A 25804-nucleotide genomic window follows, 5' to 3' on the forward strand; every position below is an offset into this window, starting at 1 on the left:
TAGAAATGTAAGAACCAGAAGTGGGACTAGAAAAGTGGATTTTCATAGGAATATAATCCATACTGATAACTGAATGTAATTTCAAGTGTCTTTGATAGCATCTGAAATGTTCAAGACCTGAGACTTTGTTGATCTTTAAATGGCTTTAATTCCTACTGAAATAGTTGAGAATTGATGGCACCGAGCACCTTCAGAGATGATGCATTGAATGAATGCATTAATAAGGATGAAATACATTTTGTTGCAGAAAAAAGGACATCTGAAGCTGGAAAATAATGCTTGAGTCACTATGCCTGTAAATGCACCACCCTGTCCTGTCTTCAGATTTGGATACAAAATCATGTTGCAATTTCATCAAATTATTATATCCTATTAGTTTGAGCGGAGGGGAGATAGCTTTCATCATTTTTGAGGACTGTGTGTGTTTACAAATACATTAAACTCTGGAAAACCTGATGTACTGAAACTTAGTGGTATTTGGCTTTCTAATCACTTCAGTATTTCTGTGATTTTTTTATGCTGATTTACTCTGCTTGTACTAAGCCATTTTAGTTAATATAGTTTATAATATGTGTCTAAGCATTCAGCATTCTAAAACACTTTTGAAGCCATTTTGCTGTATTAAAAGACCTACTATTTGGAAACCCACAATGCAATTAGTCCTTCAGTGACAACTTTGTGTGTCAGAGATGCTGAATAAGACAAGAAATAATTAAAATGTACAGTTAGTCCTGATTAAATCTGGTACAACTTATGCAACATTCACAGATGAGTTTATATGATTTCTCAGTAAAATAAGATCCTGGTGTTGATTGGTCTGGAAGAAAGAACTGCTTCTGTAAGGCAGGTTACAGATAGTAAAGAGCACTTTGTTCTGGTTAGTGAAGCAATAGCCTTTACTATGGAAATCACTGGTCACTGTGTCTGACATAAAATGGGAGAAATCTCTTAACACTCATTGTTGGCCTATATTGTAACAGGTGCAAAATCTTTGTAGCAGAATGTTTTTGTTAGCTTAACTTACTGTGCTACTGAGCCATGCTGTAAGGTACCGGCTAAAATGGACTCCATATTTTTGCATTTATGTCCCATAAATGACCATAGAATTTATATTTTATTGTGCAGAGAAGTGAAGAGAAAACACGAGTAAATTCTTCTGCAAGTTTCAGTTTTCAGTACAGCTTTTTCCACTCTTTTAATATAAATTAACTTTACTTGGTTTGTGCAGCTGGTTTACTGGAGCTTTCAATTACTGTGTCAAGCATATAAAAACTTTCTTTTCACAGGGTGATGAGGAACTCTTCGTCCTTACATACTGTACAAAAAGAAATACAGATACAATAGACAGACGATTCTGTTTTGACTTAGAAGCTTCAGACAGGTAAGCTTGTCAAACACGCTAGGAAGAACTCTAAGTAGTATAGAATCATAGAATTGATTGGGTTGGAAAAGACCTCCAAGATCATCAAGTCCAACCCTTGGTCCAACTCCAGTCCATTTACCAGATCATGGCACTCAGTGCCACAGGCAATCTCAGTTTAAAAACCTCCAGGGATGGTGAATCCATCACCTCTCTGGGCCGCCCATTCCAATGCCTGATTACTCTCTCTGGAAAGAATTTTTTTCTGATCTCCAACTTAAATTTCCCCTGGCAGAGCTTGAGCCCGTGCCCCCTTGTCCTATTGCTGAGTGCCTGGGAGAAGAGACCAGCCCCCACCTGGCTAGAACTTCCCTTCAGGTAGTTCTAGACAGTGCTGAGGTCACCTCTAAGCCTCCTATTCTCCAGGCTAAACAACCCCAGCTCCCTCAGCCTCTCCCCACAGGACTTGTGCTCCAGTCCCTTCACCAGCCTTTTTGCTCTTCTCTGGACCTGCTCCAGCACCTCAATATCTTTCCTGAACTGAGGGGCCCAGAACTGAACACAATACTCAAAGTGTGGCCTCACCAATGCAGAGTACAGGGGAAGGATCACTGCCCTGGTCCTGCTGGCCATGCTATTTTTGATCCAGGACAGGATCCCATTGGCCTTCTTGGCCACCTGGGCACACTGTTGGCTCATGTTGAGCTTCCTGTCAATTAGTACCCCCAAGTCCCTTTCTGCCTACTGTAAAAAACTACTGTAAAATTACTGTTGTGTTTCCTTCTGATCTCCCCAATACTCATTCAGACTGCCAGTGGGACATGGTCACTGGAGGGGCAGGGAAGTGCTGCCATGGCTCTCTGAGTTTTACCTCAGTTGTGTGTAGCAGAAGCAGGGAGGGACTAAGCTGAAATGTAGACATTGCCTGAACTGAGATTAAAGAAAAGCACCCAAAAAATTAGGGAAACTATTGGGAGTTGTTATCATAGTGAACAAACATGGCTTAAATTGCAGTCCGTATAGCTGTAGTGAACAGACTGGGATCACTGTAATAATTCATACAGCCATGACCATTTTGTACCATAGTCCTGCTTTCCATAATGATGCATTGCTAAAGATAAATGCTGGATTTCCAGGTTGAAAATAAGATTTTTGAGGCCTTTTGTGGCTGATGTAATTGTCCACTGCATATTGAATGTTGTTACCACTGTCTTTCTAAGCACCACCATTTTTGTTGCTCTGTTTCAAAATAAAATACTTGTGCATTCTTTTCAATAAAAGTTCTCAAAATATGATAAGTATTTGTTTTCAACAGCATTGTAGTCTTCCTCATTTATGAAGATAAGAGACTCCAACTTGTCACTAGTCTACAACATGGTTTGAACTTGCATTTTTGACTTGAGGAGGATGTGACTTAACTATTGTAACACTGTGCCCCAACAATAGGAAAGAGAGTAAAGATTTATACTCTTGGCATCAGCTGCTCCTTGGGTCAGTGTATTGGTCAGTTTGAATAACATATTTCAAACTGAGTCTGATAAAGTTACTAAAAAGTAGCAAGAGAAATGTCAGTCTGTGCCCCTCTGTGTGTCATCTGCTCAATGGGGTATCAGAAGTTTAAACAGAGATGGATGGAGAGCAGTGTTTCCTTGATCCTTCAAAACACTTTTTCATTCTCTTCTCTGATAAAAGTGGGAAAAGTCTAATCATCTTTCTGTCTAGATATAATAGACACAACCAGTCTGCTGTGACCTTGATATCAGACATTTTTCTTTTAATAATATATATGTGTAGTACTGAGATGTTCCCATGGAGATTAGTTCTGTGCTGAAGGCCATTAGCTTGTTTCCTTGGTATCAGTTCAGGGCACACTTATCCCACAGCTTGTCCAGGTTAAAAAATAACATACAGATTGATGGCTGGCCATGCTGTTTTTTTGGTACTGTGCTTTGAAAGGAGGCAAGGTCGTAAAATTTTAGGAAAGACTTTTCAGTAGCAAACATTCAGCCTTGTGTGTGACTTGAGTCTAACCTGGAGCTAGCTGAAAATTTACATATTTTTCTTCTAAAAGGAAAGCTGAGATGGGTATTTTTTCTTTAACTTCTGATACTTAAAACTAAGCTCTAAGGGGCTGGGTCCCTTGCTAAATCTCTGGGAAGTGATGTTTTTGTTCTGTTTCTAGTACTCCATCATGCTTTGTTGAAGGTGACTAGTGGGAAATGTAGAGAAATTTAAATCTTAAGGAGACAGCAGAGGTCTTCTGGGGTAGGAAAAAGATACTCCATTGATAAAGAGCATTATGCTTCTGAAATACTACCTATATTTTAATTTATCCAATGGAAAACAAGAAGGAGAGAAGGCTTTGTCTCTTTTGCCTTTGGTTTAAAGATAAGGAAATATAATGATTTTTTTTTAATTAATAGAAAAATAATTACCCTAATAACCTGTTCTGCTTTTAACTCTTCTTGCTTTGTACACTATGCTGAACCACACAATTACTTTATTTCCTAAGATATAAACTCCAAAGTAGATTTATGTTAATGTCTGTTCCACTAATCTCTACATCCAACAGCTGTCCATCCTTTCTTTTTAGGAAGGTTGTAATAGAGAAGTTTTGTAGTGAGATACTGCATTAAAACTTGGCTATTTTTCTAAGATACTTACTGGCAAACTGCAATCATTGCTGCTACTTTAAAGCTGAAGATTATTTATTGAGTAAGTTAACAAATTTTTCATCCAGTGGCAGTGCAAGACCATGTTTATTTAGAATTCAGAGAACTAACTACTAGCAAGTGTTTAAATCAGCAAGCGAACAACATTGAGTTATTTTTAATTGTTTGCAGATTATATTTGCTTTCCTTTTTCTTCCCTATTCTCCCTATTTCCTACAGTATGTATCCCTTCCATACCTTTTATTTTCAAGATAAGCAGTGTTCAGTTATTAAGAAAAAAACCCCAAAACCTAAATCCTGGCTTTTAAGACAATGGGCTTTTGCCTGTAGTTGGAAGTAGAATTTGACAAGAATATTTTGGTTGCTGGTGAGTGCAGTTACTCTGTGTTGTTGGTACATTTTCAGGCCTGGAGTTCCTGTGACCATGCAGGCATTTTCTGAGGAAGACAGGAAGCTGTGGATGGAAGCCTTGGATGGAAAAGAAGCTGTAAGTGTAATTTTTTAAAATATTCTTTTATAGTGTAGTGGAGAATTCTCTCATCGTCTGCTTTCTGATCCCATTTATACTTTAGTAAATTGGGATTATGTAGTTTACAAAATGATAGATTCAATGAATAAAGAATAAAAGTGAAATAAAACTCAGGAGAGATGTGTAACTTGGTAGAGCTCAGTGTAGATAACTGCTAATGCTGATATGAGATATTTTTCATTGTAATGACAGCATTGATTTTTATAAATGGTTTCCCATCACAATGATAATATTGGTGTTCTAGAAAATGTCTAGTATAAGCATGTTCACTTATGCTGACATTCTTCATTCCAGTGGCAAAATTCGTGTGAGTTACATGGTGGTATTATTTTTTTAGACTGGGTCAAAAAAGTTCTTCTCAATGGGTCTGAGGTTGTACTTGAATTTACTTGATTTCTGGCTCACATAAGGAAGCAAGTCTGAACTATAGAATTGAAACATACTGTAGATTATTCTTTCAATCGTAAATATATTGGTTTTGTGGGCCAGAAATAATGGGATTTTCTAGACAATGACAGTCACATGCCTGTCCCCAGTGGTTGGCTAATGAGGATTTTAGCAGTCAGTTTTATTGACATCATTGTTACACAGATCTGGGTTCATTTGCAGAGGTTTTCATTACCATGTCTTGTTGTCTTAGCTGGACTCCCCAGTAATTTACAGCTTGTGGGAATGCCGAACTGGGACATAAGTCCCAGGATTCATGAAAGCACTTCACACCAATTTGAGTGGGCTTGAAACTGGGGGAAATCAAACTGCTGAGAAACATAGGAACATGAGCATGTAAATCACAATTAATTTTGTGGCTATAGCTAATATTGTTCTGTTCCCCAAGAAAATCTATTTGTTGAGCATTTTTAAGAACTTTCAGTTCCTAAAAAGTGCAATTATCTCCTATCTGAGGGGCCACAGACCTCTGGTCCTGCTGTTAGAGCTGTTGTAGTTGAAGGTGATATGTTCTAGCTGTAAACAGGTGTATTTGTACTTACTGAGGATTAAGATGGGGGTGTCTTTTTTCTAGTTTCATAAAGGTTTTTAAATAATTGAATAATATTATTTTTACTCTTTTTTGTGTTAGCTGTTCATCAATTTGAATAAAGCGAATGCAAAACAAGAGGGAAGTAAGTATTTAAATTAGTATTTAAACTGATTTTCGTTAACATTTTACAGTTGAGAAAGGCAAAGGTAAGTTTTTTCCCCACGGATCCAACTTAATTAAATATTTGCTTTTAAATCTTGAGTTCTGAATATAATTTGAGGATTTTGTCATTAATAGGTTTTCACAGTAAGTCAGTTTATGGTACCTACATAAGAATTGTAGGATTGGACCTAAGCTAGAGAAACAGTCTGATTTTTTTTTTGCCAATTGACTACATGCTTGAAATTGACTCCAAAGTGGGTGAATTTCTATGTAAATGCATCACAATTTCTTAATCCATATTGTGTGCACACATCTGTTAGAATGTGTACATACGGTTTTAAAAGCAATTGCAGCTGAACATAAGGGTCAACAGAAAGGGTGAATGCATGCTTTTAAAATATAAACCAAAATATGGAAGTGGAAGAGATGGCTTTCTTTAGACAACATTAACTTTCTTCTGTTGGCAAAGTAAATGAATGAAAATGAGTATCCTTGTTTTATTATCAGGCAATTTATGCTTACTTTAAAAAAAGAATTTATTAAATTGCTGGTTAAAGCTGGTTCCTGGTGTTATTAATAGAAATTTTTCCACAGATTTTTCTTTTTATCATGCAAGGCCAGGTCCCAAGGAGCAAGAAGGCCAGATGTTTGGGGAAGGGCATTTTTGCAGTATAAGATTTTAAAGGGAGTTTTGATGTAAAGAAAAAGTGTAAGATAGGAAGAACAAAGGAATGCTGGAGCTCAGCTGTTGTCCTCTTAATGCATCTGCTTTCATGTAGTCAGATCATTAACTGCTGTGAAATGATATACATGTGTCCTCTATCTTTAGTGTGGGAATTTCTTTGGCTTAGGGTAGGACTCAGTAAAAGCCCTGCTGTTGATGATTATGTTTTTTCATTGTAAGTACTTCCTTGTCCCATTTGGTGAACTCTCTCAGATGTTGTTGATGTTGCAGTAAGTACTGTTAAATTCCATTTTGCATCTGCCAACATATGTAACTAATCAGAGATCCCATTCTTCAAAGGATGCTGCTGTGAACAGATTCAGTGAAGCCACTACAACCAGAGTGAGCCTTTAGTTGGGCTAGGCAGGGTTGTGAAGGAGAAAAGCAGAATTTCTCTAGAAAAAGTGACGTAGTATTGTCATTCCAGGACATTTAGTTTTGCTTCTAAAGTACTAGCTATATGATTAAGTCCAGCCTTATTTTCAGTGAAAAGACATAGTTGTAATGGTGCTTTAAAACTCTTAAAATCTTTTTTTTTTCCCTTGCAGGTGCACAATTGGATAAGATAGGGTTCACCATCATCAAAAAGTGCATTAGTGCTGTTGAAACACGAGGTAATGATCAACTCAACCTGTTTGTGAAGAGGGTGAAGCAGCTGGTCTTCTGCTCTTTGAAGAAGGCCTGTGTGATAAAGTCTCCTGTAGATCTCTGGGCAAGACGTTAACATAGTAGACGTTTCACTGATTACACTGACCAGGGCAAGAGTCTGTCCAGTCCCAGCCTTTCATGCATGGCTTTCCCTCAAGAAACACATTTTCAAGAAGTACTCACAAGTGGGAAATAGCACCTCTCTTGGCAAAGGGAGCCAATGTTTGTGTGCAACAGCTAAGAGAAACCTGTGTTTTGTAGTCAGTTCCTGTAGCTTTTGCTTATTTTAGTATTTCATTTCTGCTTAGTCACTTAAGGCAGGAGAACAGGAACTGAGCAGGCAAGTGACTTACAAAAAGTATTGAAGTACTTTTGGTGGAGTTACTTTCACGCCAGAGACAAAAATGCTGTCATGGTTACTGTTGCATCTACTCATTGTACCTCCAAAACTGGGGTGAAGGAGAGGTCAGTATGCAGGCAGCGTTCAGGAGGGAGATTGAATTGACTGTGGAGAGGCTCTGTGTTGCAGACTCAGTGTAACTTGGGCACTGGATGGTACCAGCTTTTGTATCCCTGCTGTGTGAAGAGACAACAATCCTTGTGTTGTATGGATGTGCTGAAATGGGAGGTGACCAGCCTCTGAAGCTACTGCCCTGTGCATGGTATTGTGTGGAGAACCTGCTTGTTTGGTTGTGAGTTTCTAAAAGAAGAGGTGAAGAGATGAAAATATGTATTTGGTTGCAATATATTTCTTAGTTTATTAAAAGAGATGGTGAAATTTCTCTCTGTGTATTTTGTTTTTCTCCTAAATTGTTGACCTTGCTTCCCACTCGCAAAGGACAGATTTAGGATTTTTTCAGGAATTGTATCTTTTTTCCTAGAGATTTGGCATTGCGTGGGATAGAATATCTTAAATCTTTCATTGTATCACAGTCCAGCTTAAATAAGATAGCTGCACAGAAGAATGGGTTGTTCAAGCTGGTTGTCAGTGTAGGGTCTTACTGAAAAAGTGTCTTCCATGTATACTCTTACTATACAATATTATTAGAAAGACCAAGCCGCCTTTGTGATACTGAGAATTTTGCATTTAAACAGCAAGAAGTATCTGAAATACTTTCTCTCTTGGCCTTTTTTGTATCAGCCCTGTCTGATGCATTAAAGATGTTATTCCAGATTAGACCATATTCTATCTGGTGTTCTTTTTGTTCATTCTGTTCTTTTGAATATTTTTCAGATAAGGTTTGCCTGTCTCATCACTTTAAATTTAAGTTACTGGCATTTACAATCTGAATATTTCAGCTAGGAAAACATTGCAGATAAAGCTGGCGTCCTGCAGATAAGTTGCCTTTGCTGCAAAACCCTGCTTCAGTATAGACTAGCTCTCTTTACAGTGGGTAAGGCAGATTTTATGAAAAGAGTAGCATGTGGTCATGTAATGAAAGGCTAGTTTTGGTCTATGATATACTCTATTTTGGTTTATTATTTATAACTGTGATTGAATATTTTTCTTCAAGTAGTCTTTTTTTCCCCTCTCTTTCTCTGATACTCAGCAAGGAAAGTGAAATAAGAACATAACTGTGGAAACAGTGTGAACATTTTCATCATGAAGTGGCTGTTTGGAGAGACCCTTTTTTTTTTACCTCATAGTTGTGGGTGGATAGGTTAAACTGAGTGGAAGTTTAAGTCCATTCTATCCTTTGTGCTTTGATTTATGAGCATGTAAGAAGGTGCCAAATATTTGTGTAACCCTCCTGTTTTTCAAGACAGATGATGAGCTTTCATGGGTTAGAGGCATGTTTCCTGTAGTGGGATCTGCCCTGAAGCATACTTGGAAGACAATTAAAGTTACCAAAGTCTTTGGAGGCCTGCAGTCAACAGTGTGGTAATTACTATCAATGAAAAAGAATTCTATTTGTTAACTTTGTTTTGGAGAGTCCTCAAGAAATAAAAATAAATCAATGTTCAATGAATGTTTCTTTTCCCAGGATTTCAAGAATGGGTTTAGGTGAGATACTGCCTTCTAGGAACTCAGCACCCACTTAGCTCTGTTTCAATGAGCTTGGTTTGTCCATTATATTTCAAGCAGTTGTTGATCATTTTATGTTTATTTATTATGAATTTAACATCAACTGCATTTAAAAAACAAACCAACCAACCAAAACCCCAAAACCAAAACAAAACACCCCTAGAGGACCTTCTGGTCATGTCTGCTGAGCTAAACAAATGGAGGGCATGCATTTGTTTGCCTCAGAAGAGTTTGGCCAAATAGTTGTATGATGAAGAAAATCCATCTTTCAGGGTGCAGGATTTTATACCTGTACTTGTTCTTAAAACAATTTTTACTTGGTTATTTTCCTTTAATGATAACACATCAAAAGCAAGTTATGTTCAGCAGAAGAAAACAGGACAGATGCTTCTTTAGAGACAGTGCTTGTGTGCCATGTTTTTATCTCTTTTAATCATAATGGGTGTGAGGTTGGCGTGGGTGGGAAGAGAGGACAGTCTAGTGTGGGTGGAAACTGAGAATAGTCTTGTCATGTCATAGCAGAAGTAGTCTGGTATTCAGAGAGAGAAGAGCATAACAGAGATATTGAACATAAACTTGTCAATGGCTGGATAATTTTTTCTCAGTTGTGTTCCCTTTTATAAAGCCAAGAAGGAAATTATTTGCTCTGAATGAATTAAAAGCATCAAAAGCAGTGTCTTGGTTAAAATGCATGTGAGCTTCTCGTTCAGTGCTCTTACAAGACATTGGCTGTGCCTTACCTGGTAGGAGATGCTGAGGATCCAGGGTATGCATCCTGTCTGCCATGTACTGAGCACGATGCTGATTGGATGCACACCTGTGTTTTGTGTTGGAGAGACCATTTTGGAATTCTGTTTGGAGTATTTAATTTATAATTCTCTACAGAGACTAACACAATGGGGTAAATGTTTATAGAAACATCAAAGGGCTTTTACAGCTCTGTTAAAGACTCTGTGCATGTTTTTGTGTGCAAGTAGTTGGTTGTACCTTCTGCAGGGATGTGGTAGGTTAAGTGTTTGCCAGAGCAGTGTTTGTCGTGAGTTTATAACTACTGGAGCTGCTAATCTGAGCTGCAGGGAGAGATGGCAGCATTGAGCTGTGCGTCCGGTCTGTCTGCTCCTGACACAGAAAGTAGATGGCGAGGAGGAAGTAGAAAACCTTTCCACATAACTAAAAAAAAATAAATTCTGGCATTACCTTGAATTTAGAGTGCCACTTGTATGGCTGTTTCCGTGCTATGGAATTTAATATACAAAGTTGTATTTGCAGCTGTAAGTATGTGTCAGCCTTATGTACAATGCCACTCACAAAGTAAGCTTGCCTATGCACCTTGCTTACAATAGTATAGATTACTATTTTGCTTACAATACCTTGTATTTCTAAGCATGTTACCCAAACTGTGTACCTGTGCCAAATTCTGGTATCAGACAGCCAAGTATCTTGAGATAATGTAAATATTAAGGGAATTGTGCTGTGGGGCTTTACCACTCAGAGTTGCCAATAGTGGCTGAGCCGGCAGACGCAGCGTCTGAACCCTTCAGCGTTTCAGTCAGTGGGAAGCTATTCCTTGCAATGACTCATCTTGTCAATTGTGTTCTGTAAATGCCAAGCATTATCAGTGTTGGATGTGCTGAAGATCTGAAACGTGCAGATGAAATCAGAAATAGTATCGTTTCAAACCTGGTTTGTCTATTTTAAATAAAACATCATTCTAAAGTATGTTTAAAGGTATCATCTAAAACTATGTTGAAGTATCAGTGCCTCTCTGCACTCCTTGATGTCTGCTAGCAATTAGCTGTGCTTTTTTCAGGTTGGTGAATTTGAAACCGATCAATTATCTGATAATAGCTATCACAGACTCATGATTATTGCTGGAGGATTGTCGTATTTTCAATCCTGCCATTTTTTCAGAAATGTTTGCATATAATGTCTTTTTTAATAGCAAGCAGTAGTTTTTGTGGTTTGACCTAATTATTTTTGAGCTGTGGGGTCAGCACAGTTGATTCCCCCCTGTTTGATTGTTAGAAGCACAGGAAGTCATGAATCAACTTCCGAGATAAGCAAAAGCTGAGTCTGACAGTATTTCTTCAGCTTTTTAGCATCTTGCATATGATGCAGAAGGCTTCTTCTGTGGTGACTTTGTATAAAAAAGTGTGATGTCTTTTGGCAAAGCATTAAAAAGCTTTGTGTTACTTTGATACCAGAATTTTCCTGGACACCTCTGAGAAGTTTGAAGAAAAAAAATAACTGCTGCTCTCATGGCTGATTTCTGATGCATCCTTGTTTGGAGTGTATCAAGAACTATGTTGTTGGGGGGGGAGGGGCAGGGTTTAGTGTCTTCAAGTGGTCCTTGATGCACCATCACACTTGTTCTAGGGATCATTGGAAAACTTACTTGATCGGGTTGATAAATTTGTACTTTGAGAGGAATAGTATTGTGGCCACATAGCTGTTTTTTTAAATTTCTTTCTTTTGTGCACAGCTAAACTACGAACATACTCTAGACTTGTGCTTTTTGATGGTCACAGATAAAATAAAGCCAGCTCTGACCCTGACATCTGGCTTAAGACTCAGCACCATTACTGTGGTGCCTGCATTTTGGGGAGAGAAAAGAGCTGGTTTTGCGCAGGTGGAGCAACCAAGTGGCAGCTGCAGCTGTACCCTGTGAGCTCCCTGCTGGGACAGAGGAAGGAGCAGTGCAAACGGGGAGTTCAGCAGGCTCAAAGTTCTGGGTTGGCTGAGGAGGCTGCAGGCTGTGTGAGGAAGAGAAGTGGGTGAGAGAAAAAGGAAAAGATGTAGCAAGGCTAGGCAGGAGGAGCAGGTAAAAAATGCCAAGTTCTCTCTACCATATTGAGAATTATTGCCCTGTATTATGGCTGTGTCTGACAGTAATTCATTAAAAGGCTAATGATTTTTACATACTTCATCTAATATTTATTTGGGAAGAAACTTTTTCTCATATGACTGGCTTCAATTTTCCTTCTCTGGGTTGGAACAGCTTGGTATTGAAGCTGGGAATTCTCCACAAGCCTTCCTTTCTTGAAGCATATTTTGAATAAGAATACCACATAATCTGTTATTTGAAAAGATTTCCTTGGAGTGGAAACACAAGTATTTTGTGGCATTTTTACTCTTCCAGGTCAATGTGATTATGAAGGTAGAGTGTGGTTGTGTTTGTAGATGTGTGCTTATTATGTGACCTGTCAAACGTCCCTGTCAGCTTCAGGACTGTAGTATTTTACCTCCCACTAAATGGGCTCTTAATCAATGCAGCAGACAAAGACATACCTTATTTTGCCCTTTTTCTTTCCTGCCCCTTCTCTCCCTGCTATTTTCCTTCAGTTTATATTCATAGTTTTACCTCCCTGGTGATAAAACTGGGTATGGCAAAGGCAAGCAAAAGCAGGGGAAGACAAGGGGTAGAGAAGGGAGTGTGTGCAAGAGGACAGGAGGGCACAGTAAAGTGGGCCAGTGTCCACGGAGAGTGGGAGTAGAGAAGTGAAAGTATTCTTCTGGTTATGGCTCCTCTATTCATGCCAAGCAAAACCAGTAGCGCTTTCAGTAACCTGTGATGGTGCCTCTGGATGTAACTACTATGTGGACCGCAGTGGGTTGGAATGAGACCTCGTATCCTAAATGGAAAGCATTTACAAACTTGAAAAAGCATTGGTTTTGAGGACTGGGAATAGACTCAAGTTTTTCTTCATCCAAATGCTTCTTGTTGCTCTATATTGGGGGGGGAGGGGAAAGGAAAATTAAATTTATTAAAAAAGTCTTAATTAAGCATTTGTCGATTCAGTTCTTACATTGTTAGAATGTGGGTGCTGATGTATCCAAAATGTGATTTAAAAAAATGGAAAATAGACATTGGTTTATTTATTTAATTCTTTTCATGCAAAGGTTCATCCCTGTTTGCTTCTACTCCCAGTTTCTGAAATGGATTTGAGGTACATGAAACCTTTATCAAAACATAACATGAACTTATCTTAAAACACAGAACAACAAAAGGATTTTTGTAATACTTTATTTATAATGTTGTTCTCAGGGCTGTTAATACTGCATAGTCTGTCTTTGAGGAGAATTTGTTGCCTGGGGAAAGTTTTTAATGCTAAATTTGACTGTGTTTGATCTCATGCCTTTTTTTTTTCTTTTTCTTCTTTTGCATAATAGGTATAAATGACCAAGGATTGTACAGAGTTGTGGGGGTGAGTTCAAAGGTCCAGAGACTTCTGAGTTTGTTGATGGGTATGCCTCTATTTTACAAATATTATTTTTTCAATATTTTATTTCATGCTGTTTTACTGCTAATATTTGGTTGTTAAAGCATCTACCAGTACTTGTTCTTTATATGTGCCAAATCCAGTTTGCTTTAGTCCTTGCAATTAATCACCATATCATTGTAAGTTCTGCTAGTTTAGAAAGGCTTAGATTAGTTGGTAGGAATCCTGCTTTCAGACTGGTAGGAACAAATCATGGGCTTTGGGCAAGGTTGATATAAGTGGGATTAAAGCAGCCGAAGATGAAGACACTGATCAGGAAAATAAAAATACCACATTCAAGAAAGTTTGAAGCTTGTTGCTGCATTGTTTCAAGTTTCCACCTTTCTTCTCCCTTGTCTAGGATGTACAGGTGTACATGCCTGTGTGTGTCTTCAGTTGATCACTGTGAAAAATCGGGCATTTAGTTTAAGCCTACTGGCAAAGAGATCTATGGTTAAAGAGGAGCATTATGATATACTAATTAATAATAACTATGTGTCAAGGCAGGAGACAGATGGAGAAAGGATTTGTTTTTATAAACGTAGTAATATAACTCTGTTATGTGGCTAATGTCCGCATGTATTTTGGCCCTTTTATGTACCTAGTTGACTAAAATAATTCTCCAAAATTTCTTTTCTCTCTTTCTTTCCGGAAATTTTGATGCATCTTTAATTCCAGTGACTGTAGTTCTCTTGCCACTCTGCTGTCCCCGGGGGGGGGAAAAAACCAACCAAAAGTATTGGCACCTGGGTGAAATCCCTCATCTACCTGGTATCTCTCACCAAAGTAGTAGCCATGACTGCAAAATGTGCTGTGTTTCCCCATTTCTTGTCCTGAGCACTGACAGTACATGAAGTCAGACAAGACCACTGGGATTAGTTCATTTTTATAGAGCTTCCAAACCTGTCACTTGACAGCAAAGGTCTGATTCTCAGGGATTCATTGGTATGCAAAGAAGCTTGTTTGCAGTTTGCACCAGGCTCTTCTCCAGAACCATGCATGCTCCATCTGTGCTGATAACACAGTGTTCTTTGGCACTGCAAACTGGAGGAAGCCAGAAAGTGAATTCATTTCATTACCCCAGACATTATGTGAATGACAAAGCGCTTTTATATTATATGCTGCTGTCAGTTCAGTGCCACCTGTAAGACTTTTTCTTTTCCTTCCTTTATTTTTTCAAACAGGCTGTCTCTTCAGAAATGATAAGACATCTTGAGGCTTGAGGACCTGCATGTCATATCAATCTGTCATAATGACCTTGCTAAATATTAATTTATGATGTCTTACTTTAATCAATATTAACAGCACCCTGAAGTACTCCATTAGTGCATGTAAACCTGCCTATATCTTTAAAGTATTGTAGAAAAAAGAGTCTCTTTGGGAATATGAACTGGGATTAATAAAAATGACTGATCTGTAACAGATTCTCATAGTCTATAGAATATGCTGAGTTGGAAGGGGACCATCAGGTTCATCAAGTCCAGTTCATGGCCCTGTGTTGAAATTAACCTCAGTAAACAATAACCACCTTTAGCCATTGACCATGGGAAGAACGATGTGGTTTCAATCAGAGAGTCTCAGTTAAATGCATTTCATATAATAAGATGCTTTTCAGTTTTGTACTTACTGGCTTAGTTTGGGCGTGCAGGTCTGGCAGATGAATTTTCTTTGTTGCCATTATTGGTATCCAAATTAAATAGGCTCAGGTTGCCAGTGGTTCAGTAGCGGCTGGAGGAGTTTACTGGGGATTCCAGCATCTGCTTTTAGTTACTTTTTAAAATCAAAAACATTTTTTGTCGTTCCTAAGATTTATATATTTACTTGACATACAAAGAATACAGTGGTGTCAAGACAAGGCAAAATACTGAACAGGAGAAAGTTAGGGTGCAAGCAGGTGCTCTTTTCTGATGTTTTGTTGAAAGTGATCCTATCTGTGCTCTTTATCTGTCTGTCCTCAGAGAAGAATAAAGAGAGTTTCTTTTTGATATACGGTGGTACAGAGAATTTAAAATGACTGATTAATCTTTAATCTTTTGTCTCTGGGCATACTCCTAGGTACCTTTATATATGAAAGATTTTTTTCAGAATCATAAAAACCTCATATTAACTTTCTGTATTTTGAAATGTTTGATAAGATTTTAAAGTATTTTAAGCTACTTGTCATTGACCATGAAGTTCACAGTAGGAAAGGCCCAATGTGCAGAAAAAGTCTTCCTAAAGGTAACCAGGGACATAATAGTATGTAGTTTTGTCTCTTTTTCAGAATATTTTATATAGAATTTTAGAAAGTATATGAGGAGTCAAGACAGTATGAGAAGACTAATTTGTGCTTTTCTAATACTATATGTTCTTAGATTTTTGTCTGTAATGCAAAAATCTAGTGAAACCAAGTCTTCTGTAAAATAAGGCCTGACAATTAAATATACAATTCTAATTTCTGTTCTTTAAAAAAATTAATTTTGCAATTAACATAGTTCTTGAAGTTGCCTATAACTGACATTGTGCTATGGTGATCTCTTTTGCAACAATAATCTTGTTTAAATTTGAGAGACATTTGCTAAGGAGAACACTCATTACCTTTTAAGGGAAAATGTTAAAATAACAGAATATATAATTGTAAATGGAGATACAGAGTTAGAACTTTCAGCATTTGGGGAATCTGTTACAAGCAATGCAGAGTGTGTTGTCAGCCATCCCGAGTCTCAGTTCTGGAAATGCGTCAGGGCCTGATTCCTGTTTCATCAATGATCTATAGATTAGATGTGTAATCAGATTATAGATCTGATGTGAGTAGTCTCATACCCGCTGTCTACATGGATTTCATACAAACCTCTCCATAGTTCAGCTCTCACATAGACTGTTGCTTGTGGGGAAGCAACTGCTGAGGACTTGCGTTTTCTGCTGATGAGTTCTGGTACTCTCTGGTGTGAAAAATGCCAGACTTTACATGGTGTAGAAGAAAACTTCTACATCCTTCTGCCTTTTCAAAACTATCAGGATTCAAAAGAATTACACCAAATTTATTATTTTATATGCAGTATATGACAGTGCATGAACACCTGCAGTGGGCATATTGCCTATGAAAGCAGAGAGAGTCTCCTCCTAACCTTGTTTAGTGAACTGGACTGTTTTTATAAACTCTGGCTCCCTTATTGTCAGAAAGATTTGCATAAAATTTAGAGCTGATCTGTCAAAAGCTGTTTCATAAATGTGCATGGTTATTTTTATATGCCTCAAGTTGCCATTCAGTGTACAGTGGCTGCTATGTGAACAAGCAGCATGAAAACTAGTAGAGTAATTTTTATTAAATTCTGGTTGAAGTTCCAGTTCTTACAGTGGTCTGGGATGTTTGAAGTAGAGGGGGGAAATGGAGCAGGAATAATGAAGTGCATTGGGTGGTGGGGCACAGGACTATGTAGGGCAAGTCTCAAACCCAAAGTGAAAAAAGTGTCTTTAAGTCTTGACGGCTTCTACAGTCAAACTGGGGATTCTGGGTGCTGGTAGCAGGGCCCTTCTTATTTTGTTCTCCAAGAGATAATGAAATGTTTCAACGATACCTTCTATTTTTTATTTTAAGAGGCTTGCTTTGGAATTCAGATGCTTGTTGTTTTCCTCCCAAAATTCATCAACAGATTTCAATGAACAGAGTGCATACTTTGAATGTAAAGGAGCTTGATCATTATGAAGCAGCTGTTTAAAAACTGGATATTACGTAGTGGTTTAGTAACAAAATCCCCATAGATTTTGCTAGTTTCTGATGTGATGGCAGTTTTTATTTAATTAATTCAGTAGACAGGTTTTCTTCTCAGAAAAGAGAATTTGAACATGGAAACAGCTAGCAGGCTAAAGAGGGGAAAAAAAGCTTATTCCTGAGACAATCTTGAGTATTTTGGGTGGTGGTTGTCTAGTAACAGTTTGCTAGAAAATGTTATCTGACTTGTATTTTAAAATGAGATTTAAATAATTGATATAATTAGGAAGAATATTCAGTTACAGAAATAATTGCTTGGCACAGCTTTTAGAACAAAATTATTTAGTCCCAGTAAAAGGACTGCACCTTTAATCAGGGATCCTAATTTGATTTTTTAGATGTGTCTGTCGTTTGTCTGACAATCCAAGTAACAAATGAATTCTGAATTGTATGAACAGGTCAACACGTAATCTGTGTCAGCTCCCTGTAGTGACTGACAGAAATATGCAGCAGTAATAATAACAGAAGCTCAAAAACTTAAAGTTAGCAAATATATTGGGCTAGTCTGGCCATATATGTGTGATTCACCTCGTGTCAGCTAGCTCTTGCTTCTGGTTCTGAGGCCAAAAGAGTTTGGTTTTGGTTTTCTTTAATTTTATTGCAAAACTTTCCAGTGTGCTGTGTTGTTTTCTATGTTTTGTCAAAAACTCCTTAACCTAACGGGTCAACCACACAAACCACTCAGTTTGACAAGTCTTGTTACAAGACTCTACCAACTAACCTGGTGAAAGGTTGGAGTTCTGTGAACCTGACAAATGGTTAAGCAAACTAGTATTTTTTGTCCTGTGGCTAAAACTGGTCAAGTAAGGGAAACATTCAGACCATCTTGTAGACAAAACTTACTGGCAGGAAAGAGTCCTTTTTCTGCTTTTGAAGCACCTCATAGAGGTTTTCACACATTATAGAGGGTCATACTACACTTTAGCTGTTTCCATCAACAGTTTACAAGCAAAACTGTGGAAAAAATGGAAAAGATTTGTTAGTGTACTTGCACTTTAAATGATGAAAGAAAAGAGGAAAAGCGAAGAGGTGCTTATAGGATCTTTTTTTTTTCTAAACCATTTTTGTACATCTTTCTGTGTTTGTGTACATCTCTTTCTTTAATTAAAGGTGTGAAAATTTCAATTGCTATAGAGATCTTCTTACATGGAATTGCTTTTTAATGCTTCATTAAAGAAAAAATCAGCAATAAATAGTTCTGAAAACAAAATGTAGAAATGGAATTGATAAAGGGATTTGGTTAAGTCTTCTAAGTATTAACTACTAATAAAAAGGATGTACTGCTTCTATGTTCATGTGAGCAAGTACATGATCAAATTCAATGTGTTGCTGTTCATGTAGAGCATTTTGGCTTAGAACTCCCTTTTTCATGTTCCTTTTTTTCTTTCTGATTATTTTCCAGATGCAAAAACCTGCAATGAAGTTGACCTGGAAAACTCTGTAGACTGGGAAGTGAAGACAATTACTAGTGCTATGAAGCAATATCTGCGGTGAGGCTCTTCCTCATTTATTCATTTTTTTAGGCTATAAACTCTTATTCTAATTTTCCTATGCAGTGTGTTTGTTAAGCTATATTACTTATTTTTGCTACATTTTAGAATAGGAGTCCATTTTGTGAAAAATACCATGGTTTTTCTTTGTCTTGGAGGAAGCAAAGTAGTTTGGCAACACTTATAAGGCACGTTCACATGAGACAAACCCCAAAAAAGACTTTTGTGTCAGACACATAAGCTTTTCACTGATGGTTCAGAAACCTAAATAGTTAGTAAACTTGCTGAGAGTTGCTACTGAAAGTTAGCTAGGATTGTTAAATTTTTTTGCTTCTCTATATTTCAGTGTGGTAGAATGAAAAGGAAAAAGGTTGTGAAATTTTTAATATTTTCCTCTCCCTTCTGACCCTTACTCTGATGTTCCATATGCAATAGTAATAATATTTTAAGTGTTAAAAATTTTAAATAAGACTTTTAAATGTGTTCTCTATTCAAATGGTTTTACCAATTTGTGATCAAGTTACTTTGCTAAATTGCCTAGAAACGTAAAATGTAGAACTTTTATGTATCTCTTGTGGTGTAACATAAATACAATATTTTTAATCTGTTATTTTAATTAAAATATGCAGCCAATACCAAAGAATATGCAGAACTGTTAAAAAGATACAAGTCTTACAGAGTATTTACTTCAATATTTTGTAAGCATCAGTAAAGTGAATTTAATAAATGGTTTTAACTCTGGTGTGATGGTGGTTGTTGTCATATTAAAGGTTTTAACTCTGATGTTTTAACTCTGATTTCCATTATTTGGTACATTTTTCATTGGTGACTGAGGTTTTCAATTTCAGTTTTTCCATTGAAATGCTTTAGAATTTTGATTTGGGATTGGCTGCTTTTAAGTGAACTCAACTGTTTTAGGACCTCACTGTCTTTCCAGTAAAGCACTAGTTTGTGAGTTGCAGTATTCTAAAACACTAATAAAGAATTACACAGTATATGTTTACAATCTTCCTCTGAGAAACAACCTTGGTGTTGTCATTGGGAAAGGTACCTTAGGTTAGACTGGAGGCATCACTTCAGCTCGTGCAAGGTGAATGGATGCATTTAGTCTTATTTTCCTGATAATACCAAGCCTTCCATTTGTACTGGAAAACATTGAATTCAAGGGCCTCTGTAAAAATGGTTACTTCCAGTACAAGGATTATACTGTTGAATGTTAAAAAGATTTCCTGCTTAGAGTAAATAGAGATAGAAGAGAATATAGTTAAATTTATTATGTCATCCTTGTTTTACAGAAGCCTTCCAGAGCCACTGATGACATACGAGTTGCACGGAGAATTCATCATTCCTGCCAGTAAATGACTGTAGTTCAAGTAGAATCTTTTATTGTAGTACTGTTGTGACCTTAGGAGCTCTCTGCAAATGCAATTTCAGAGAAATTCTTCAACATAGTAAAAATACAGGAGCAAGAAACATGAATGATTTAAAAATATGTAGGTTTAGCCAGTTTTCTGTTCTAGCATGTGTCAGATATAATGTGACTGTGTAGCACAGTTTTCACTTTTATGGGAGAACTTTTGGGTAGACATTGTAAACATTCATTCGTATCAGTTGTATAATGATGACATCTACTTAATCTGTGATTTTTCTTGGGTTTTTTTGCCTTCCATTTATAGTGAGTATGAAGCTTAGTAAAAGAAAATACACTAATTTGAGCTGATTTGAGTCCTTAGAGCACAGCTGCCTGCCCCTTGTTTTCAGAGCCTTGTTAGCTCTGTACCCAGCCTGGCTTGGATGTTCCTCATGTAGTAGTAGAAGAAAGAAAAGAACAGGCCAGATTACACCATGGTAGTTCAAATACAGACTTGGAGAAGACACAACAGCATTTGTAGCTGTACATGGTATCTAGTGTAAATGGAATTTTTTTGGAAGAGGATAGAGGGAAACTCTGTAAGAAAAGTTTTGGCTAAGTATCAAACAGATATTTAGCTGATTTTCTTTCCAGCCTGTAGCACTTCTGGCAAACTGTGGAAAGCAAAATTAAAATAAACTTTGAGACAATTGCTTTATCATCTTCAGATTGCTATAATGACTTTCCAGGACTGCAGAATGTGTTTGCTTGTGGTCCTTAATTCAAAATGAGAATTAACTCATGAAATTCATTGCCAAAGTACATGCTAGAGGCCAAGTGCTTAAAAATATTCAACATCCTTACCTAGGTGGTGAGTCTTCCCATTTGTATTGGAAAGTGTTAAAATAATTTCTTGACTTAGGAAGTTTTGCCAACAGTTTCTCAGTTTATTTTTCTTTCTCTATTTTATAATCTCTTTCAGTAAGGGAATTCAGTTGAAGTTAGATGTTTCAAACAGTACAGTGTTCATAAGTAGTAAATAATTCCACAGGGGAGTTGATTCTGGGGAGGGAAATTTAATCAAAATTGCAGATCTGAGTTACAGTATACTTAAAAATAGGTAGTCAGTGTTGTTTCCTATGTTGGCTATAAAAAACCCAACAACACTGGAAATAGTAAGGAATATCCTTTCCCCTGAAGCTACTGGGGGAGGAGCCAAAATGAAAATGTTCTTTTGATTTTTTTCTTTATACATATTGGTCTAGATTGAAACTATATGAGCTTTGACAGTATCTTGTTATTAACTTGCTTGGCCATTCTTTAGTTAGAGTTTGTGATTTCACATGTATGTGGAATAGTCTTGCTTTACAGAAGGCCTATGTTTTTCTGGCTGTGAGAAATTTGATTAGCTCACTAGTTAAATGTTTTGCTTTTTTGGGAGCCTTTCCTCTTGCAATCTATGCAAGGGTGTTCACTGCAAAAGAAGAAAACACAGCCCTAAAATCTGTAGTGATATGCAAAGAAAAAACCAAATCTGAAGCGATATGCACTAAAGAAATATGATGGGATTTTATATGAAATACACTTAGCAATCAAAGTTGCCTTAGAATAAAAGGAAGCTGATTAGTGGTCCTGGTGTCAAAATTCCTTGCATTCAGAATAGGTTCTAAATTTTTCTCTTTCTCCTTCTAGTAACTGTTATTGTAGACAATAGAAATACTTTCATTCTTCTCATTGTAACCACTAGCAAGATGTAATTTTGTGATTTAATGCAACTTTGAGAAATAGGAAGATGATTTATTTTTGTCTTTTACAGAGTCTTATTTTCATCTGTGTACCGTGAAACCTGTAGGGGCCAAAATTATTCAATTCAACATGCAACAGACAAAAATAAAAAGCTCTTTGCTTATTTTTACTGTACTTTTGTACTGTACTATAGGGGTTGCCATTGTTATTCAGAGCCTTCATTGTAGCAATCTCAGGTTTTTTGCACGTTTATTCTTCTGTGTCTTCAGAGGTCATTCGATTTTCTAAGCATATAAATCCCCTGCATGCATTGCCTTGTGCAGTTTGCAATGCAAGTATCATAAATGCAGTATCATTAGCTGCACAGTACCAACAAAACTGAGGTCTAATCATCAGGACAATCAGTTAATGATGCTAAAATGTAAAGCAGTACAGTTTCTCTCTGTGGCACCCAGTAACATCGCTCCTCACCTTGCAGTGTATTTGTAAGCAGATGAGTCCAATGCAGCAAAACAATAACTGCATCTGTCAGTTGTTAAAAATAGATTAACAAAAGCATCCTTTTCCAGGTGGATTGAAAGATGAGTTCTCAAAATAAGCAAATAAGTTGAGAATTCTAGAACAATATTACTTGTGAAAACAAGGCACATATGTTCAGTATTGCTATGTTTGGGGGTGCATAAGTGGTGAAGCAAATTGTGTGCAGTATGTTTCCTTGCAGGGGTGGGAGAAGGTTTGTGCTTCTGTGGATTTTATTTTTACTTTGTGAGATAGTTATTTATTTCTATATCCCATAGAAAGTGGGAGTCCTGAATCTCGAGTCAACGCTGTTCACTTCTTGGTCCATAAACTCCCAGAAAAGAACAAAGAGATGCTGGAAATTTTGGTGAAACATTTAGCAAAGTAAGTGTTATGACCTTCTTTCTTTCCTTGTCAGAGCTCTTGTCTTTACTTTCATTTAAGTGGAAAGGGTCTTATTTAAGTGTGGCTGGAGCTGGAGCCCATCTCGGTGCTGTCACACACAATACCAAGAACCAAACGTGCAAAAGCAGACAAGACGTTTGCCTCGTGTATGTTTTGGCAGGAAAGGGAGAAATCTAATACCTTAATGAAGCCATATAAGTATTTACTTTAGCAGTCCTGCCAGCAGTTGAGGGTTTGATTGAAGTGAGAAAGGGAACGTTATACTTTCTTTTCGTGAATTCTGGCAAAGTGAATAGTGGAGATCTGTTAGCAAATTTAAGTTGGTTTCGCACTTGCCCTGGTCCAAGGCTAAGTGCATTTTATCTATTTAAGTCCAGTAAGAGACTGGTTTTGCTTTTAAATTGCCAGTGGAAGATGAACTTTTCAGTTTTCCAGAATTTAGTAAGACTTTATTTGAAGAAACTCTGCACAAAACAAACTTCTAAAACATAGATTAAGGAAATGTGATGTTTTCATTTGTACACTGCAGTTTCCTACAGTAATGGAAGTTTTTCATAACCCATTTCCTGTTTTTTCCTTCGATTCTTTTCAAAAAGTGTTTCAAAGCATGCCAAGAGGAATCTGATGACTGTGGCCAACCTAGGGGTAGTGTTTGGACCAACCTTAATGAGGCCCCAGGAAGAAACTGTAGCAGCCATCATGGACCTGAAGTTTCAGAATATTGTTGTCGAAATCCTGATAGAAAATCACGAGAAGGTAAGTTTTGCTACATCTTCACATTTTGGAGCGTTGTCTAAACCCAATGTGTTAGCCTTAATGAGTAGTGTGGACTTAAGTATGATGTTACAAACACCTCGATTCTAAAGAATATCCTCTATACACTGTACACTTTTGGTTGTTTATAGTTGATAATTATTCATGCTCATAGGTGAACTGGCTTTTCAGAATGCATATTTCCTGACGGTAGTAGTGCTGTTGTGTGTATAGCACACCAAGAGATTTGCATTATGACATTTGCATATGTTTTTTTTGCTGAGAAAAAGTGATACAAAAGTGAAAAAGAGAAAGCCCAGACTCCGTTTTGAGCTCTTCCATTAAATGCTTTGACCAGGGTTTGTTTTATGTCTTCATTTTTTCTCAGAGTGCACAGAGTAAAAAGAAGACTTTACTATACTCTAAATCTTATGAGTAAAAAGTATTATGAGGGAGCCAGGTATTAACATTTCCTTTGTTTTCATCGGAATGTGTGTTATTTTAAGCCTTTGTATGCTGAAAATAGAAGTTGTTGTTGTTGCTGCTGTAGCAGCTGCCCGTTGCTAAAATGCCTTACATGAATAACGTACTGTCCAGAATATCACTGCATGTAATCTGGGATCTAAAATTAAAAATAAAAATAATTATAAAAATGTCCTTTACTGGTCTCTTTATGGGGGTGCTCCTTTGGGAGTCCTTTGTGTCTAAGCTGACTTCTGTAACTGGATGTTTGAACTACTTTGTACTTGGAGATGGACAGCATCTCCCTCGCTCTTACTGTCAAAAAAAGTGCTTTGGAAAAATCCCAAGATGTGCTTTTCCCTCTTGTCTTTGCACTCTGAGCATTGAAATGGCTATTTCCTTTAAAGGCTAACAGTGTTGAAATTGGCTATCTAAGTCAAGTGTTATCTACTCAAAATAATATATGTCTCAAGTTTTCCTGACAATGTAATTACATTTCCTCCCTGATTGATACAGGCTGGACAAAGCTTCTGTTGGCATAGCTGTGTCCACATGGTGGGTTTTGTTGGCTGAGTTGACTTAGGGTGTAATGCTGCCCTCACACGCACATTGAGCAGATATGGTATTGTTCTGTTGGAAAAATACTGGGCTGCAGATGTGGCTCAAATTCTAAGCAATAAATATTCCAAGAGCTGCAAGCCATATGATTAATTCTGGACCGTATAAATGAAAGCAAACCTTGCAGTAAGCTCATGATTTGAAAGATATTGCAGTGACCACACAAATTTAAGAAAAAAGAGAGAGAGTGAGCAGAGCCAGAGTGTTTTAATAACATATGGATGTTGAGTTAAGCTTATTGAGATCACTGGATCCCCAGAGATGAGCACCATCCTATTCTTGTGCCAGCTCAGTCACATGTCTTTATAACTGGAGATCAATTTTACATTTGAAACATTAGTTTAGTGGCCTTTCTTCCTTCTCTGAAAATGTAGAGAAGCAGGGAATGGAAAGTACATCAATATAATACTGCATCATTTTCCATAATTCCTTGGTTTTATGCCTTCTTTAGAACTAGAAGGGTATAATTTTTTAAGGGATTTCTTTCATTTCATTGCCATTTCTAACAGTGAACTTGCCATCAGTGGTCTGCCTGCAGCAACCTCTCCCACGCTCAAGCTGCTTCCAGGACGGAAGGCAGCCCCAAGTGTGACCTCTGTGTGGTTATAACAAAGGCAATGGAAAGGTGTGTTAAGGCATCACAAAAATTTTAGAGTAGAACTGAATATGTTGCTTTTACAAGTAAGCCTTCTTGATTTGGGGCAGACCAAGGACCTACTTTTAAAGGCAAGCAGGGTCATTGCCAGTCTGATGTTCATTTTATTTTGCTATTTTGAATTTCTATGCATTTCAGACTTTCTAAGAGACATGCGTTAGATATTTTTATTTATAGCCCTGGCAAAGTCCTAGGAAAAGTCACCAGCTGTAGGTTAAAGTATTTTAAAATATTTCATTCAGCCACTACTCCACCTCTGCTGATTTTTAGCAGCTTCTGCTGATAGAAGTGAAGTTTGGAATGGTAAGAGAGTGATGGAGTCAAGATGCAGGTACACTGACACAAACAGACTTGAAGCAACACTTCACACTTCGTGCATATGTAATTTATGGCTCTGGTACTCTGCAGAAAGGCATTTTTTTTCCCTCTGTAGCAATTTAAATGGCTGACTTTCGAACTGTAGAAGCAATAGCCATCGGCATTTCTGGCTTAAATACAGTAACTTGGTAGGCAAAATGGTAAAAAATTGTTATGATTCCTCAAATATTTTTAAATTTCATCAAGGTTCATTATGTCGCATATGGATAGTTTTATTGAACAAGATTGACTTTTCAGTTTTAGGAGTAGACTTAATTGGGTTATTAGCTTTGAAATCCTGGTGCAGTCATTCCACTATCATCTCTCTGCTGGGTTCT

General features: G+C 37.3%; 1 protein-coding gene across 1 annotated transcript in view; it reads left to right on the forward strand.

The window, feature by feature from the left end:
• ARHGAP10 (Rho GTPase activating protein 10) overlaps positions 1–25804 on the forward strand; it is a 145938-nt gene that overhangs the window by 71682 nt on the left and 48452 nt on the right. The window contains exons 10-18 of the mRNA XM_071555637.1: positions 1287–1381; positions 4438–4519; positions 5640–5682; positions 6975–7040; positions 13271–13345; positions 18513–18600; positions 19896–19954; positions 22495–22600; positions 23218–23377. Of these exons, the coding sequence (XP_071411738.1) occupies positions 1287–1381; positions 4438–4519; positions 5640–5682; positions 6975–7040; positions 13271–13345; positions 18513–18600; positions 19896–19954; positions 22495–22600; positions 23218–23377 (774 nt within the window). The remainder of the gene's footprint in view (positions 1–1286; positions 1382–4437; positions 4520–5639; positions 5683–6974; positions 7041–13270; positions 13346–18512; positions 18601–19895; positions 19955–22494; positions 22601–23217; positions 23378–25804) is intronic.

The sequence above is a fragment of the Pithys albifrons genome, chromosome 5 (assembly GCF_047495875.1).
Source record: "Pithys albifrons albifrons isolate INPA30051 chromosome 5, PitAlb_v1, whole genome shotgun sequence".
NCBI lineage: Eukaryota > Metazoa > Chordata > Aves > Passeriformes > Thamnophilidae > Pithys > Pithys albifrons.